This window comes from Peromyscus leucopus, chromosome 6 (assembly GCF_004664715.2).
Source record: "Peromyscus leucopus breed LL Stock chromosome 6, UCI_PerLeu_2.1, whole genome shotgun sequence".
NCBI lineage: Eukaryota > Metazoa > Chordata > Mammalia > Rodentia > Cricetidae > Peromyscus > Peromyscus leucopus.
This window is the reverse complement of record NC_051068.1, coordinates 35,173,021-35,190,416: the sequence shown is the minus strand read 5'-3', so window position 1 is coordinate 35,190,416 and position 17,396 is coordinate 35,173,021. Positions and strand designations below refer to the sequence as shown.

Below are 17,396 nucleotides of genomic sequence, written 5' to 3'. Positions count from 1 at the left end.
CAGATGGGTTTTATGACACACTACTGTCATTAAACATGATAAACCTTATGAATTTATTGCTATGCAATAAATTCTGACATAGTGGGAAGATACAGGCATGTTTGCCTATATTTCTGGCATGACGTATGCCAGACAGCCAGGCTGGCTTCCTTAGGAGCCTTCTTGCTCCATTTCCTCCTTGGCCACTGCTGGGATGGGAGTTGTCTGGTTTTCATGCAGTCATGTAGCTGTGAGATAGGCTGGTCCCGCCCTTTCCTAAAACCATAGCAGTAGGTTGGTGAGGCCCCGCTCCTGGATCGTCTGCTGTCTCCCTGGGGTTAAGCTGAGCTTCACCCGTGCTGGGGTCATTCATGTTTTCCTGAATGTTTGTGCACTGTTCTCATGGTTCTGAATGCCTTCTTCCCACTTCCTTCTTATTTTTCAGACTCCGATTCAGGGACTCTGCTAGGGCTTGCATATAGACTCAAAGCTTCAACTATGTGAGAGCCAACCCTCATTAGAGGCATTGAGGGAGTCAAAAGAGCCGAGGTCTTTTAAAGGCAATTCAGATTGCATACGGTCACTAGAGTAAAGCCTCTGTGATTGAATCCAGGTGACTTTCTAAGTAGAGAGTCCAGAGAGCATACACATGTGCTCTTCCAGTTTCTGGCCATGGTGACCCTCCCGCCAAGTCACCTCTGCACTGTCCTCATGAGAGAGTTATCACTAGATGTGGCTCCTTGATGTAGTACCTCTACAACTGTGAGTCAAAATAGTCTTCCTTTCTTGATAACTCAGACAGTGGTGTTTGGTAACCAGAAACAGATCAACAGCAAGATCTCTTCCACGAAGCCATCTGTGAAGGCCTCACAACAATTAAATTGGTCTTTGAAAGGAATTCCCAAGTGTCCCATTTGTGCTTTTACTATAACACCTGGGATCACACTGGATGGCTGCTTTCTATGAACCTGGAAAGGCGATAGTGAATCGTATATTTAGTTGCCCCAGAGACGACAACGTAATAGGGACTTAACTGGAGGTAAGAGTGTATATGACTCACACTGGAAGGGAATGTGGGGTCCCAGGCTGAACTTCTGTTATGTGTGTTTGGTCAGAAGAATAGGTCCTTTGAGGGGATCTGGAAAGTCCAGAAAGAATGGACAAAGAAATGTGGCTTATGCTGGGGGTGCATAAAGAGAGCCATTTACGGCATCCCATTTCTGTTCACTCTGTCAGAAGGGCACAGTACTCTTGGATGAAGAATGTGGATGGGACCAAGAACTTCAAATCCACACACCCACCCAGAGCATCCCTCAGGGCTGGTTTCGAAGAGTTCACTAAGTGATTGCTATTTCCTTTCCTTTTCAACTACCCATACGACACACCGGAAGATAAGACTGTGGCGACTTTGACCTCTTCCGCCTTTAGTGTTGTCAGCTCTGTCTCCCCTTCTTTTCCTCTTCCTAAGAGTCCAACAGAGTGGGTGGACTGCAGATCTAGTTACATGTGACTGAGAGCTGGATTGCAGGCAGCCTACACCGTCTACACATGCTGGGAGCCAGTGACAAGCTGGTAGGGATGTTGTGCCCCTGACAGGCTGGTATTTGGCCATCTGTGAGTGATAAATCAGGAGCTCCACATGACCAAAGTGTAGAAGATCCCTTGTTAGAATGAAGGTCTTATGAACAGGAGTAATATGGTTTCTTTTTAGTCTTTATGTATCAGTCATAGTAGGTCTTGGTTAAGTTTGTTGAATCGATGGACATATTACTGTATTAAAGTAGGATAAGAAGCTAAAACCTTATGCTAATTCCAGATGGCAGAGAGAACTCTGGGATGCCTTTTACCTCAGAGCCCAGGAGCCAGGCCAAGAGCACCACGGGGTGTGTGTACCGTCCTAAGGGCAGATGGCAGACATACCTTTTCAAGCATCAAAGTTGTTGTAAACATACAAGGCTTTGCTAGGTGTAGACAGGTCATCTGAATGCTGAGCCAAAAATCCCAATAAATGCCATCTTTGTTAAGTATGTTTTCCAAGTTTTCTGACCCAAAGCAAAAAATAAAACGGGCAATGATTTTTTTTTTTCCTAAGCCCAAATAAAGTGTCATCCACAGCTCTGGCACTCAGTCAAGAAACACTTGAATGAATGATTCGAAGTGCAGGCAAGCTGGCTTGGACATCTGTCACAGTGCTGACGGCCAGCGTGGATCTGGCCGTTCCAGCTGGCTGGGTATGGCCCTGGGTTTTGTCTTAGTGCCCCTCTTTGAGGAGACTGGACCAGGCTCAGGCTACCTCTTAAGATAGGGGAAAGCCTTTCTTATTTTGTTCAGGAGATGTGATGTGAAAAATTCCATGATGCTTCTAATACCTGTTTCTCATAGCCCATTTACCTCTGTTTTCATAACCGCCCACTCTGCAGACAACTTGCGACACCTTTCCAGCTCCCCAGTCCCAGTGGCCTGCAGTCAGGGAAGGCTATTCCTTCCCAGTTCCCACGTGGGGCAGCTCTATCATCTTCAACACTACAGTTGTGACCAAGACTTTCCTCCTTTGCTTGGAATGGCAGATTTTTGGCTAGGCCAGCAGTCTCATAAAATAAGATAATGGTCCTTAGGAAGCAATTACTTTGGTCAATGACCATTGTTTCACAAAAGTTGTTGCCAGAAGAGTCCAGAAAAGGCTCAGTGACTTCTCTACAGAGAGTATAGGAGAAGACAGGTGTTTCAACAGCCCATGGGTGGCAGGGAAGGTGACTGCTAACTTCTACAAGACCTTGGAGATATTCATAAAATATTATAAAAGTGATACTCATAGAAAGGTATTTATAAAACTGACACCAGGGGACCTGTAGTCACTTTGGCTGGTTTACTTTTCAATCTCCTGTCACTGAAACCATGGTAGGAAAGAGCTTTCTTCCATCACACAGCTCTGTGATTTTTTTCCTAAGGTCAAAATTCCATGTGTAATACCCAATGGGGAAGGGCAACAAAATGGCAGCTAATTACAGGTTGGCAGCTAAACTAACAGTCTCCTCTGGTGAGCCTGTGCATGTAGGTTGATGGAGAAAACAAGGCTGAACAGTATTTGATTTCTCTGTGTTTGTCCAAGTCACTGGCCTAGCCAGGAAGGTGATATATGAAAAGGGACATTTTTGGAATAGTTGTTTTTGAATTATGCTCATGAAATACATGCTGTGCTGTGGAGGACATGTGGGAAAGCTACATTCTGACCGCATGACTAATTTTTAAAGCCTCGCGTAGAGAGTACCCTGCCCCCCCAACCCTGAACACAGCTGGGTTATTCCTCTCTGGACTGAATGTGTCAATCCTGAATTGCACGGAGATGAAATTTTACTCCACGATGGCAATGTAAACCGAAGAGCTGGTCCAGCAGCGAAGGGCATTGTGTACACCAAGAGATATTACTTTATTAGTTTAAGAACGTGTTTTACATAAAAACAGGCAACATCAAAAGAGCTCATTTGGTAAATGAACATAATATATCACAGATGATTTCATTCCACATTCACCTACAATTTATGAGCTTAAACTGAAGGATTAGGGGGAAAATTGGGTCTCATTCCACCTTTAATCATGGGTACAAATCGTTTGAAAGTTATTTCATTGGGATTCCAAAACCAGACACTAACCTACGCCATCTGATCCATGCAGCAAGTGACGAAGTCAGAATCGCAAAGGAAATGTTGAATTTTTTTTTTTCCAAATCAAAACCTTTCGGGAAACTTGTTAAATGTGTCAAGTCCCTAGTCCACTTCTTTAGTATGCAGAAGCAAAATACTATTTAATTTCACGCACAACTAATCCTTTAATAATTTTCTTTCAGCCAGAATGAAAAAAGCTAATATTAATTTCCTAATAAATTTTTTTTTAAAGTTGTCAAGGATATGACTCTAACCTTGGGCCAGTTTCAATCTCTTTTTATTTATTCTTCAAATACACTGAGGATTCAATGTCAAGGGCAAGTGAGAAGTTGCCCCAGAGAACCAGTAAAGGTCTGTTCCTGACTACAGCCAACTGACTTGGAATGAATTGAACTTGTTAGGATGTTGAACACCACTTTAAAATCCACTCGTAATACCACCAGTTCTGAAGGCTTAAGCACTAATTACTTTAAATTAATAAAGTATGCCACAGTCAAAAATATACAGCTTTACATTAAAGGAACATTAAGAGTCTCAGTTTAATTGACAAGAAAAGAAATGTTGAGGAAATTTACAGGTACAGTTGAGAGAGATAGCCTTTCCTTGATGGAAAACGATGAATCCATATCCCTCATCTGTCTCCATGGGCAAACCACATGATCACAACACCTGCCAGTTAGATGCTCACTTACCGAAAAATGACCACAGAGGCCTCCATGTTAGAGCCAGCAACAATAACAAACAAACCAAAACGCCCCAGCCGAGGCATTCTAAACCTCTACCTTAGATTTCCTGTTTCCCACCAGTTTATGACCCTTAATGCTACTGGCTGGCTGGCTGCATATTTGAGATGATTAGAAAACAAAAGAACAGCTTAGGGTACCCCCCCTCCCCCATCTGTATGTAATTACATACAAACCAAAGATTCCATCTGACGTCCGGGGTCCCAGCTCTTAACTGTTCCATGTGTAAGCACCGTACAGCCCAATGGGAAAGCACGCTTGCAGTCATCAAATGTTTCGGATGTCCTCAAGTTTCCCTGATTTATTTGCCTTTAAACAGGAGAGTATGAAGGGCTATTTTATGCTGGCTTTGAATCTAAGTTGACAAAAGTGTTAATTGTGGGGGCGCTTTTAGCCTCTAGTCTCCCAACAGACAAGAGTGCCTTCATGAAACCTGATGATTAAACTCGGAAATCCAGATTTCCAAAGAAACATGTGTCTAACCCTCCACACAGTTTTCAAACCAAAGCTCTGTTGGGTCAGAGAGGTTTTTTCCAAATTACCAATGGAAGTGGCAGGTAGCTCGTGGGAAAAGTGAACCTTCGAGCTGATCAACTTCAAGTTTTTTTAAAAAAAATCTTTTGACAAAAAAAAAAAGAAAGAAAAGTAAAGAAAGAAAGAAGAAAAAAGAAAATCACAACAGTAATTTAAAAAAAGACTTACAAATAATAGAAAATATTCTATAATATATGCTAGGTGGTCCATTTTTTAAAAAAAGCATGCCCAAATGAGTAATTATGTTAAAAATACCATCTTGGATCTTGGGGCATCCCCAAACTCTGAAATCACAATGAAGGCAATGTATTCCGAATTCTTGGTGTTGAGTTTTCCTCGGGAGTGGAGAAGTTGAGAAGTGTGAGATGTGCCCTCACTCTTCAGTACCGGCCTTGAATAGCAAACTTTAGCCCGAGGCACATTTTTATGGTCAAATTAAAAACCTTCCAGACTAGGAGTTTATCATGGAAATGCTGACAGGGCTTTACCCAGAGAAGGGCTAGGGGCAATACAATAATGTGAAGAAAGCTCTCCCTCAGCACTGCTGTACTTCAGCACAGGGGATAGAGTTGTCTAGCGGATGCCTTTGGCCAGCAAACAACCGTGATTTAACGCGCTCGAGTCCTGGTAATTCGGTAGCTCTGCGACCCTCTGAGGCAATTTTTCTTTCCTTTTTTTTTTTTTTTTTCCAACTGAAATATGCCTCAAAGGGTAAAGGATTGCGATTTTAGCCTTCATTCACAGATGCACTGTTCTCTTTCAACAGTATCTGACAGACCTGTTAACCACCACTCACAAGAGAGCTAAGCAGGTTGTAGGAAAGTCTCAGTGAACACAGAACATCACGTGTTTTCCCCTGTTTATTCTCGTGCCCTCCTCTGCGTATGTTAACACGCACCACGTGTGAGTTAGATGAGGGTAGGCCAGAACATTTCCAGGGACTGACGTTCTTCGCTTTTCCTTCTAAGGGTTTGGAACAAATCACATATTTATTGATCAGGACAAATAAAGTAGTTTCTGCCACAATGCTAAGGGGTAAACGTATTCATGAATATGAACGGGTCTCATCTACAGAACTGACTTACAGGAAGCAAGTGATGCAGGATTGCTCAACTACCCCACTCTCAAACTGAAAGACTCCTTTAAATACCACAGGGCTGGTCCTCTTAGTAAAGGAAGGGCAATTCCCATCACCAAACTACTGCCGAAAGAGTTATATCCAATACTCAAAAATATGGATACATTAATGATGGTTAAGTGGATAATTACAGAGATACACAGCCATAATGGCACATAGTTGTTCTATGATACACAAAATAAAAAATAAGATTGATTTGGTTATAGAAATTCAAAGAACACCACCACTTAATTATTTCTAACTGAAACTATTCCAAGAATGTTGGGGGGGGGGGATTAGTGCTGGCTAAAACCAAATCAATCTGGGCACAGCGAGTCGTCCTCACAGGCTTGTTTGTTCGCCCTCTGAGTTACACCTCTGACATCTAAGATCTTGGTAGCTTAATGCTGGAAAGATGAGTGAATTACTGCATTCCATCCAATTGCTCAATATTTCTACTTGACAGGCCACATCCCACCATTTATTCAGCATAGATCACTGAAACTCTATAGGGATGTGCTGTGATCTGCCTTCTGAGTGGGCTCAGAATTCCTCTGGGCTGCCCTTCTGCAGCAAGATGGGAAATACTCTAAATGATGATAGACAAGAGCCAGAGCCCTGCACTGTGGGCCTGTACCCCTGGATGCTGTGGCCTTGTGTTAATGACCTAGGGGAAAGCAGTAATTCAGAGAAAGGAAACATGGCAATCTGCTATTGCCCACAGGGCAGTTGATAGTCACACACACCGAGTGGAGGCTCAGCTACGCCATTGCTTGATATCTTAGAATAAAAGGGCTTTGCTTTTCTGTTCCAGAGACAGCAGTGATTTCTGACCAGTTCTAGGTCCTTCACCAATATTAACTCTATCTTCAAATCAACACTCTTCCTGGTAGTCTGTGCCCTGTCTGCTCCCAACACCCAATTTAAGTATTATGCTGATTTATAGCACTTTATGATTTTTATGTGCTGTCATTTTTGGGTTCTCTAAAAGAAAAAAAAAACTAAGTTAAGTAAGTGTTGATTTAAATGTGGAAGACCAGAAAATGTGGGATTTGGTCATTTAAAAGTTTGTATGTGTGTAGAACACAGTTTTAAGACTGTGTGTAAACATAGCCGTTGAAGATCAGTGTGGAGTTCGAAAATAAAGACCTGACTATGGAAGGGTTGTTCATAACTTTCAAGACATTAAAATATATTCAGAGTAAGAATGAGAAAATAAGGACCACTTGTAGCCATTCTGGAGTCTATCACTCTTCTCTCCTGGGTCAAAGTTGAGAAACATCAGGGCAGCGTTTGAGTTGGGCCCTGCCTCCCGGACACCCCTGAACCCTTTTGGAGCATAGTCACAATGAACAGGAAGCAACAAGCCCCAATTCTGAAATGCGATCAGCTCCCAAAGAAGCTCAGGTCGAGGGAGACAGATTGGGTAACAGGAGTGGAAAACCAGTCCCAATCAGGCCCTGGCCCCAAACCACGAAAGCAACCCATCTCTCCTGAATGGCTAGAGACCACGCTATATTAAAGAAAATCATGAGTGGGAGTGGCAGTTTCAGCCTCCTACGTGTCTTCTGGGAGACTTGCAGGTGCCTAGAGTTACTTGCGGAGTTGGTTTCTTTCTATGAACCCATTTTTGGAACCTTTTGGATTGTGTTCCCACTGTACTTCTGCCACTTCGCAAAGCCCTTGCCTCTGGCTCCCTCTCGCCCCAGATCTTCCATACTCTGTGTTGGTTTCACACTGGTGGCTACAGTCCCGTATAAAAGCAGCTGAGAAGAGAAAAACACAGGACCTTGCTTTCCCTTGCTGGCTGGATTTCCAGCCCTGTAGAGCACCTGGTAATTTATTGCTCTTTTCACCAGTAATTTCTAGATCTTTTCTGATCCTGAGCAGACAGACCGCAACTCACCAAGCACAAGCCAAGGCTAGGTGGTTCCCCGAGGGTCTGCCTGGCACTAGCAGCAGCTAATGGGGAAGCAGCATTTTAGGGGCGTCATCAGCACATCTTTGTATGGAGACAGGGAGAGACACTGTCAATCACTTGGGTGAGGCTGCCACAAACCTAATTCCCTCCAATAAAAGCAGAGAACTCGCTGCAGCTAACCAGCTTACTACTTAGGAAAAGGATCCCCTTTCTTCGTAAGATGGTTAGAAATGCGGGGGTGCATCTGCTGACTCGCTATAAAACCTGTCATGTTCTAAATCCACAGAGAAGGTTCCACAATGTATCATCCTCCATGCTCTTCTTGTGTGGACATTTTAGGGTCTTAATGACGCCCCTTGGTCTGCAGCAAAATCAAGAAATGTGTGTGAATATACCCAAGGTTCTGCAAAATTCCCCAGCAAGGAATCTAAAGAAAATTCTATGCACTCAGAGGGCTAACATGTGCTGTTACATATTGCAGATACTAGCTTGACTGATGAAAACATTCATTGCTTCTATGTTAAAACAAAATTGCAAATTAGCCTTAACCCTTTAAGGACCCCTATTAGCAGCAAATTACCATCGTCACAAACACCACATGCCTTCTCATTCAGTAAAGGGAACTTGCTACAAAGATACCCAAAACATACTTTCTGTTCTGCCATTCAAGCATTGAGTGCTAGATAGATCAGATGAACCTGTTTTACAGAAGTTTGGGGCAGGGGGAGTCTCAGAGTCTTAAAGGGTTAAGCTAGGACTTTGAGTAAAAGGGTCTTATTAAAAGGGCGAATTGGGGGAGCGAACAGTCTCAGAGGAGCTGGGGGAGTAGTCTTCCGATTCCGAGTTGAGTTCTGGTGGAGCTGGCTGTGCCTTGTACCGGCTCCTCACATCCTGGTTGCGTCTTCGTCGGAAAACCTGCCTCTCCTTATCAAGAGCGGTGGTCTAGCAGGGGCATAAAATGAGAAAGAGGACAATTAGGCCAGGGGACATGGCAGGAGAGACTCTAGATGTTTTGCAGTTGGAAAGTATGCTGGCCAAACCAACCTGCCCATCATGGCTCACTTCTGTCAACAGTCACCAATGTGGGGAGCCGGTGAAAGGACCTGGTCATGAAGGCAGCAGGCACAGGCAATGTCACAGGTTCCAACCCACCCGGTGCCACCAGCTTCATACCTATCACCCAGCACCTTCCAGAATCATCCCCACATTAAATGGGGGCGTCAGTCCTTTGTGTGTGACAGGTAAGCCAGCCTCTTGGGTCATGTTGACCAACTGGCAGCTTAGGGCACAGGAGTAATAAGGCTGAAGGGTGATGAAGTCATCAGAGGTAGAAATGTAGACAGAAGCTCTCCCTGCTGTGCTAGCGATTTCCCTCTAAGTGATCTGATTGTCTCTTGATAAGGGGATATGGCAGAACCTTGGGAAGGGTGGGGTGAATTTTAATGAAGCCAATGCCTAAAAGGGAACATGGCTTGGAATGAAATTAAGCCCAATGACTACATCCTATGGGTTTCACGTTACAAAGTCCAATTGCATGAAAGTGAGTAGTTTTTGGTTTTTGTTTGTTTTTGTTTTTGTCTTCTTTGAGAATTCCTCTCGTCTCTGCCTAATTTTACCAAGGAAACCTCAGACGATCTCCGGGATGTGCTACCTGGCTGTGACCCCAGATGTTATTACAACATCAGTATGGGGACACAGTGTGACTTCATCTCATATCTAGTGGGTGTGGGGAGGGACGGGCCCATTACAGCAAAACCCTGACAGAAACCAGAAGAGCAGGCACAGAGCCGGAAGAAAAATACTGAACACGGGTCACAGTGGAAGGGGAAGGCTTCCTTGCCCGAAAGTCCCTCTTTAAAGGGATGTAGCCTGGAGGCTACTCCGTCTTTTAAGAGCTTACTTTCCCTCTGCGAGGATATCTGCCGCCATTTTTTCCTCTGGAAATTTTTACTGTTGGTTTCTTCAAAGAACTGAGATAAATTTATAGCCAGCCTGGTTCTGAGAACAAAGTGAAAACTAAGCCCCTCGTACGATTGCAGAATAGCATTAGGACAATCTTAGATCTAAAAGAAAGCAATCAAAGTTCCAAAATGAAGCAATAAAGAGCGAAATAGAGACAGCGTATAGAACGGGGTAGTAAATGGCTTACTTAGGCTGAGCCGTTTCCACTTTAAAAACGATGCACACACTGAGTAACAGTGTTAGGAGCCAATGAGGGCGATAAACTTTAATAATTCACTTCTCGCTTCACAGAACGGCTAAAGCATGATCCAATGGCCTCTCTGTTGAAATGTCTGCCTTGATTCTGCCCCCCATTGAATTTTTAAAGGGCCTCATATGTGTAGTTTCGGGTCTCATACCCACTGATTTCATGAACACTTCAGGCTCACAAACCTAAATTCCTAACTTTATTTAAAACATTGTAAAGTCACAACACATGGTATTTTGCTTTTCAAAGCAAACTGAGAATGCTCTGTTTGTGTGGAGTTGGATGTTTGTAGAAAACAGATGTCTATTTAGTCTGTCTGACATAAAAAGCATTCTGTAGTTAATCCAAGGGTAATATAAACTCGTCTCCTGGTCATAAAAAATATAGCTGTATTTCTACCTTTCTGCAGATGAAAACCTCACTGGCACTGGACAGAATGCTGATGGGGGAACACAGGCCGCCAGGCATGGGAGGACACACAGGGAATGTGTACTGCTCTGTGTGGCCCATTCATTCAGTCCAGTCATTATTCAATATAAGGAGCAGGCCTGGCCTCTTCTCACACTTACAGAATTGCTGCAGATAAAATTGGATGTTTGAAAATGTTTTAGCAGGCAAGGCTTGCAGAGGTGTGAGGCACTTTCTTCTTGCCTTTGTAACTTGATGCAAGATAAGGTTTGAAAATTAAGCAATGGAGGCAAAAGAACGCCCCATCACAAGCTGACTCAGAGAACTTCCCCTCCCCCTCTTGCCTAGCACCCCCCCCATGCACCAATTCAATAACTGACTTGTTGAGACGGACTTTAACTGTGATTCTCCTTGTTGAATTCTCAAGGACCTTCAGACATTTAGTTCCTGATCTCCCTCGGATGGCTATGATTAGCTGAGTGTTCAGCTGCTCTAAGTCACGTGCCCCTACAGCGGGACACTTTTCCAGAACCACTGAATGCAGTTGGTACAGAAGCTGGTGGCGCTCCTGTTAAGCCTGTGCTCAGGTGGCTCCTCACTTTGGCCTTCCCTTCTTCAGGTTCTCTTGGGGTGATCCTGTTATCTTCCTTCCTTGCTCCTTTGCCTAGAGAAGCCTCTCTCTGCCTTGTTTAAGTGCTCAGTTCCACATGTCTGTCCTGCCTAACTCCCTCATTAGCAGCATTCTAAGTGGTCACCTTCCTAGATAAACCAATGTGTGCTACCATTTTCACAGCACTTCTTAGGAAGGTGTATTGGTCCTATCGTATGTTCTGGATAAGGGTCAGATGGCAGTTTCTATTGGATTTAGAGATGCTTAGGAGTGAAAGAGGCCATCCAGAGCATCTCTGTCCAGGTCTCTGTCTTTATAGGACTGCAGTTGAGGCTCAGTATGTGGAAGGATTTTCCCATGTACGGCCCTAAGAATAGAATTCCTGTCTCTTGCACAAGGCTCAGGCAAACATTTGCTCTGTCATCTATTGTAACAGAATAAAGCTGAGTCTCCATGTGCGCCCAGCTCACCTCAACTCCGTTCTCATCCCAAATAGCAGGGAAAGACCCTAGCTACAGACAGTATCCAAGACCAAAGGCTGAGGGTACCCCCATGCTGATGATCAGATGAAATCTTGGGGAACAGTAAAGTCAGGATCTACCCAGTCCAAGCCCCCCTGAATCTGGCCTAGTGCTCACTACAGAAATGAGGTGACTATCTGGGTGACTGAAGCAGTTATCAATAGTGCAACCAAAGACCATATAGAGGGTGTTTCTTTTGTAAGCCTCTGCACCCTGAGCCCCGGCACATTCTGCCTCTAGCTCAATGGACTGTGGTTCATTTTAGGAGGTTTCTCCATCTCCATTCCCACAACAATGTGGTTTATAGTGCATTTACTGTGTGTCCTGCATAAATCACAAATGACTGTTTTCTTTCCCATCTTACAGACTATATAAAGGGCCATGTTCAAGCCTTAGGTGCCTTCTCTGAATTCTCCACAGTTCACAGCACACAACAGATACATTATGAACTTTGTGACTATTGAAATATGAGGAGTTCCAACAGAGGTCACCTACTTCCCTCTGGGGTACCCAATCTCCAGTACATCCTGCAAGTAGCTGACAGGTCAATTTTCACAAGGTCCAGTGTATTTACAATTCCTCGTAAAGTCTAAATCCTTGTCCCAGCCTCGCCAACGCACTGACAGGAAAATTCTCCAGTGTCAGGTTCCTGTTATTCCTCAGAACTGATCGGTGACATCAGTAAACCCACTGGGTCCCTTTAGCAGACACCGGCTCTTCCAGAATCCATCCCTTTGCTCTGCTTACCTTAGTCAATCCTGCCTTCGTTTCTTTTCAGACATCTTTCCACTCTCATATTGACTCCAGTGAGGGTGACCCTACCATATATGTCTATGAGTGCTGGGCTTGCCACTAGAAGCAAGCCTAAGCTGACAGGTTTAGGATAGACACCTACCCAAGTCAACAGGACACCCTGAAACTGTCTCCGACCATTCACCTTAACAATGAATGCCAGTTTCCAGATGATGGCTTCTCCAATCAATACCACAGGATATCGGAATCAGGGACAATTCAGTGAGAAAAGTGTGAAGGACAGAAGGGAACTGGGCTTTGAATGAGTGCTCAATCTACCTACTGCCAAAGACAGAACCCACCCACAGACCTATCTGGTTATAGACAATACTAAGTGTTGTTTGTACATCAACCAGTCTGGTCTGGGCTCTCGTCCCATACCATCACTGGCAAAGCTATGAATCCACTTGATTGTCCTCAGCTCTGCATCCTGGCTCAAGCTGCTCCTCACCTGACATGACTTCTTCTCCTCTGCCCAGCCCAATGTGTGGATTCGCCAAGACCTAATCACAATTCATCTAGTACAGTGTATCACCCCCTAAACTCCTCTGTCAAGAACCTTCTTTACCAAACCTTTTGCCTTTAATTGCACACTGGCTTTTTACCACCCTTTCTGAGTAGATTTCTCAGATTTCATGTAAATTCCTCTATGTGCAACCAGAAACTTCCAGAATACTTATCTGACTGTGGCATACTAACTGGGCATGTATCATATACTTCTTATTCAATCCAGAATTATTTTAGGTGATTATGTACTTTCTGAATAATATTATAAAATAGAACCCCTACCAGCTCTATGAAATTATAAAGCAAGAAATTAATAGAGTCAATACTTCAGAATCTAATCTGTTTCAAATGTTTGCAAAATTATTCCTATGTCATAGAAAATCATTTTTCTGTTATTCCTGCATTGGCAAATTGCAGTTTCTGTTCACAGTTAGTGCTCTGCCATTTATGATTTCTTTAGAATTGTAATTAGAGCCCTCAAAATTAGCACACCTTTCAGACATGTACAGTTTACTATTTACAACTGGAGTCTGTAGCCCTCTTACGCATTTTCAGAACTGATCAATTCAGCAAGAAAACAGGTCTACTTGTGGTGATGTATTCTCAAGAGAGATTGTTCTGCAATTGTGACAAATTGGAAACCCTCCCCTAAGCATGTGAAGCATGATTTGTCCTCAGAAGTGTTGTGTTGCACATTTAAATTCCAGGCCATTTCTGAATGGCCGAGAGGCAGCTTTACTTATTTATTTATTTTTTATCAATCATACAAGAGTCTCAGATACCAAAGATGCTCAGTACTGCCTCCTCATTGTCTATCTTTGCAAAGTGAGTGTGTCTTCAGGTGCAGGCTGGATGTCCCATTAACACATCAGACTTCCTGACAGATTTATTTTGTAATTTGTTCTCTCAGTGATGGTGGTTGTGTTGGAACCAGCATGAATAGACTTGCTATTGAAATCTCAAGAGTCTCCTCAGTGAGTCTCCATTTCATTAAGAGCCCCTAAGAGAATCTCAAGATTGGAGTATCACATCTTGATGTTAATGACCACAAGTTAGAGGTAAGCAAGGACCCCTTAGGACTCCATGGCTGATCGTGGTAACCAAGTAGGAGTTACTTCAAATGCATGTGTGGCCTGGTCCCCATGCTGTGTACTGGGTAGCTTGGTTGAAAGAACATATCATTGGGAAATGAAATGATATAGAGAAACAGACTAATAAAGGCCCATCCTACATAGAGGAAACACCGCAAATACCCAGCTCAAACTGTTAGCTTTTGACTCCGACAAAGCCCCTGGCTGCTACTGTAGCAGGTGATGGATGGTTATAATATGCCAGTTACCACAGCAACTCAGGTAACTGCACCCAGCATAGCTGGAAATCTAAAAGGAATTAATATCTATCCTGTTCCTGGGTCATCACAAGACCAGGCACACTGAAATAAAAGGCAGCCCTTGTCTAAACAGGAGAACGATTTGGCCAGTGAATTCTATTGATGATGAGTAAGCCTGTGCTCCACACTCTACTCGGATATTTTAATCCTGTTTCTGACAGTAAATTTGAAAATATGCACAAGTGAACTTGAACTTTACCTCTCTGGTCCCTGTGCAATGTTAAAGAGGGAAATGCTGCAATGGTGGGGGGGAGGGGGGGAGGGGAAGGCTGGGCAGAAGTCAGGAGTCTGAGTTTAGTATCAGCTTTGTCTTTGCTGCTAGGAGGCATCACATATCTCTGTTAATGCCTGTCTTGTCTGGCAGCTTTAGCCTAATCCTCTTGGAAATAGCAGTGGGTAGAAGTTGGGAGAATTAGCTTTTTGTCCTAGCTCAGCTAATGATGTGACCTTGGACATGCTTCCTTCCTATACTGTCTTCTGGATTCCATGTGCATGCACTGAAGGTGCGTGTGTGTGTGTGTGTGTGTGTGTATCTCAACGCCTGATCCTCAGGAAAACGTTCACCTATGAAATTCCACCAGAATGCTTAATATCACCATCAATCTACTGTAATGGGCTGTGTTTTCTCTTAGCAAATAATAGACCTTACAGTCTATGGATCAAAAATATTTCTCTTCTGCAATACAGGCAGGATTCGCAAGGGATGTACTTCATTTCTGTTGTGCGGCGATGTTTTCTGTCATGGCAGTAATTACTGGATTTAGGAAACTACATTTTTCAAAGGCGCAAGTGTTGATGACTTTCCTTCTTTGGCTTTTCCTAATTTATTGCCAGCCATCACAACGAGTCTTCATTTCATTAATAAAAGAACATTATTGTGCATTTTGCCTTTTAGCCCATCCATTATTCATACTACCTAGGAGGCTGGGGCATTAATCTCAGGAAACCGCTCCTTGCTAACCCTCACTCTGTAGGGACTAAGTTATAATTTGCTTGCCATTAAAATTAAACTAACAAATCGATCCGGGTATCCCCCCTCATTCTGTTGTCTTTATTGTCATGGTTATTACTGTTCTGTTTTGTTTGGCTGGTGGATCCTTTGGAGGCCTTGCCAGCAACTGCAGAGTACCTGGAGACTTGGCGCAGATTTCCCCTGGAGTAACAGTCACCACTAAAATGGCAAAAGAAGGCTTGCACAGGGTAGAACCAAGCAGCCTGCCCTGCGGTTTCCTCAAGGTGACTCTGTGAAGCATTGCTTCCCGTCTTCCTGGGAAGGCTGACTGTGCTTCCATGTCCGCTAACTTGACCAGACACATGACTGTGAGACGAGGTGTGTAAAGGAACCTCAACTAGCCTGGCACCATCATCTTCACAGCCTTCTCCCCCCTCCCCCCAAGGGTTACAATGGTGGCTTTTGCAGGGCATCGAGCTCGGGCTTCCAGAAGATTGAATTTACTTCCTTCATCTGCTCTGCAGCCTCTGGTTTCCTCACAGAAGAGAAACTGAATCTCCACATCTCTGCTCCTCACCACACTAGCGAGCTAAGGAATGACCCCAGACAGGGCTGGTCCTACGCAAATCTGTAAAAATTCAAAAACAAGTTGGGCCTTCCAGGTATGTCAGGGGCTAGGTGCTTTTATTGTAAATACAAGTCTAGCTTAGCCAAAAGTCTTACAAATACTCCTGGGTTGTTAAAAATGAAACACCTCCAGAGTAGCTTAGATGTGGTCTGGTTACCCCAACTCTACCTCATCAAAAACACATCCAACCTAAAAATTTCTTCTTTGGGGTTCAACCATTCATTCATTAATTTAGCAAGGATACCATTTTAAATAGGTCCCATTCCTAGTCTAACGAAATTTTCATTTTTAATAGGTGGTACTTTTTTAATCTAAAAAGGCCCCTTCACCCTTAAACTCAGGGACTTTTCGCAATGGGTCAGAGAGGTAAGAGTTTCGGGTTTCAGGTCTCTTGGTTCTCTGACACAACTTTTCAGATCTGCGCAGCGGGGCATCAGCAGCCACAGACAACGTGTCAATGAATGGATGTAGCGTTGTTCTAATAAAACTCTTTTTTTAAAAAAAATGAAACAGGAGGAAGGCTAGATCCTACCGTTTGTTGTAGCATGCCAATCCTGTCCCAGAGGACAGCCTGCTAAACTAACTCTGCATTGGTACTTTCTGCTCTGGACACCTGAGTGAAGGTAGCTGTTGCCAACCCTCATCAAAGGTCAGGTGCTTACCCGGGGAAAGTATTAGGAAAGTTCATGATTCCACCTCAAGGATCGCCAGTTTTCTCAGGCGTCTGTCTGCTAGGCAGTGCCTTTCTCTGGGACGTGAGGAAACACAAGGGAGTCCTTCCTGAGCTCTGTTTAGGGGCTGGGACAGATGAGGGTGCAAGAAAGGTCAGCTCCAAACCCCAGGCTTTCTGCCCCCCAAACTCCCTTCTCTCGAGGGCTGCTGGATTTTAACCAACGCTCAAGGCTTCTCAGGTTTTAACATGGTGTATGCTCCTCATGTATTGGAGAATCCTTTGACTCCAGCTTGGAAACATGTATTTATTCTCTTTCTTGATTAGACCTTATGCTGCTCCCTGGGAGAGAGGCTCCCTGGCCTTCCTGTTTACTCCTGTCCGATGACTGTCTGAGTCTCTTCAGGGAATGTGACCAAGGCCTATTTGCAAAATGTGGCAGAAATGAGTATGTAGAAAAGACAGTGGATGTTTACCTTTAAGTCAAAAAGAGGGACAGTGAAGTAAAAATAGACACTGAGCGGTAGTTAGTAGACACTGGATTGCCCAGGGCCCCGGGGAAAGGGACAGACCCTTCAGTTCACACCCACTGAGGAGGACTTAGGTGTCCCCCTTCTCTCCTCTCTAGTTACAGGTTGAATTTACAGAAAGACGTGTATGTCGTTGAAAAGCTCTCAGAAGAGGCCTCTGGAAACAAATCAAATGAAACAAATCAAAACTGAACAGCCATCGTCTTGGCTTGGTGAAACATGG

General features: G+C 43.9%; 1 protein-coding gene across 1 annotated transcript in view; it reads right to left on the bottom strand.

Annotated features, from left to right (window-relative positions):
* Positions 1–3,387: 3,387 nt before the first annotated feature.
* The window catches only part of Dclk1 (doublecortin like kinase 1), a 302,407-nt gene continuing 288,398 nt past the window's right edge, over positions 3,388–17,396 (bottom strand). The window contains 1 exon segment of the mRNA XM_037206606.1: positions 3,388–8,898. Within this exon segment, the coding sequence (XP_037062501.1) occupies positions 8,734–8,898 (165 nt within the window). The 3' untranslated portion in view covers positions 3,388–8,733.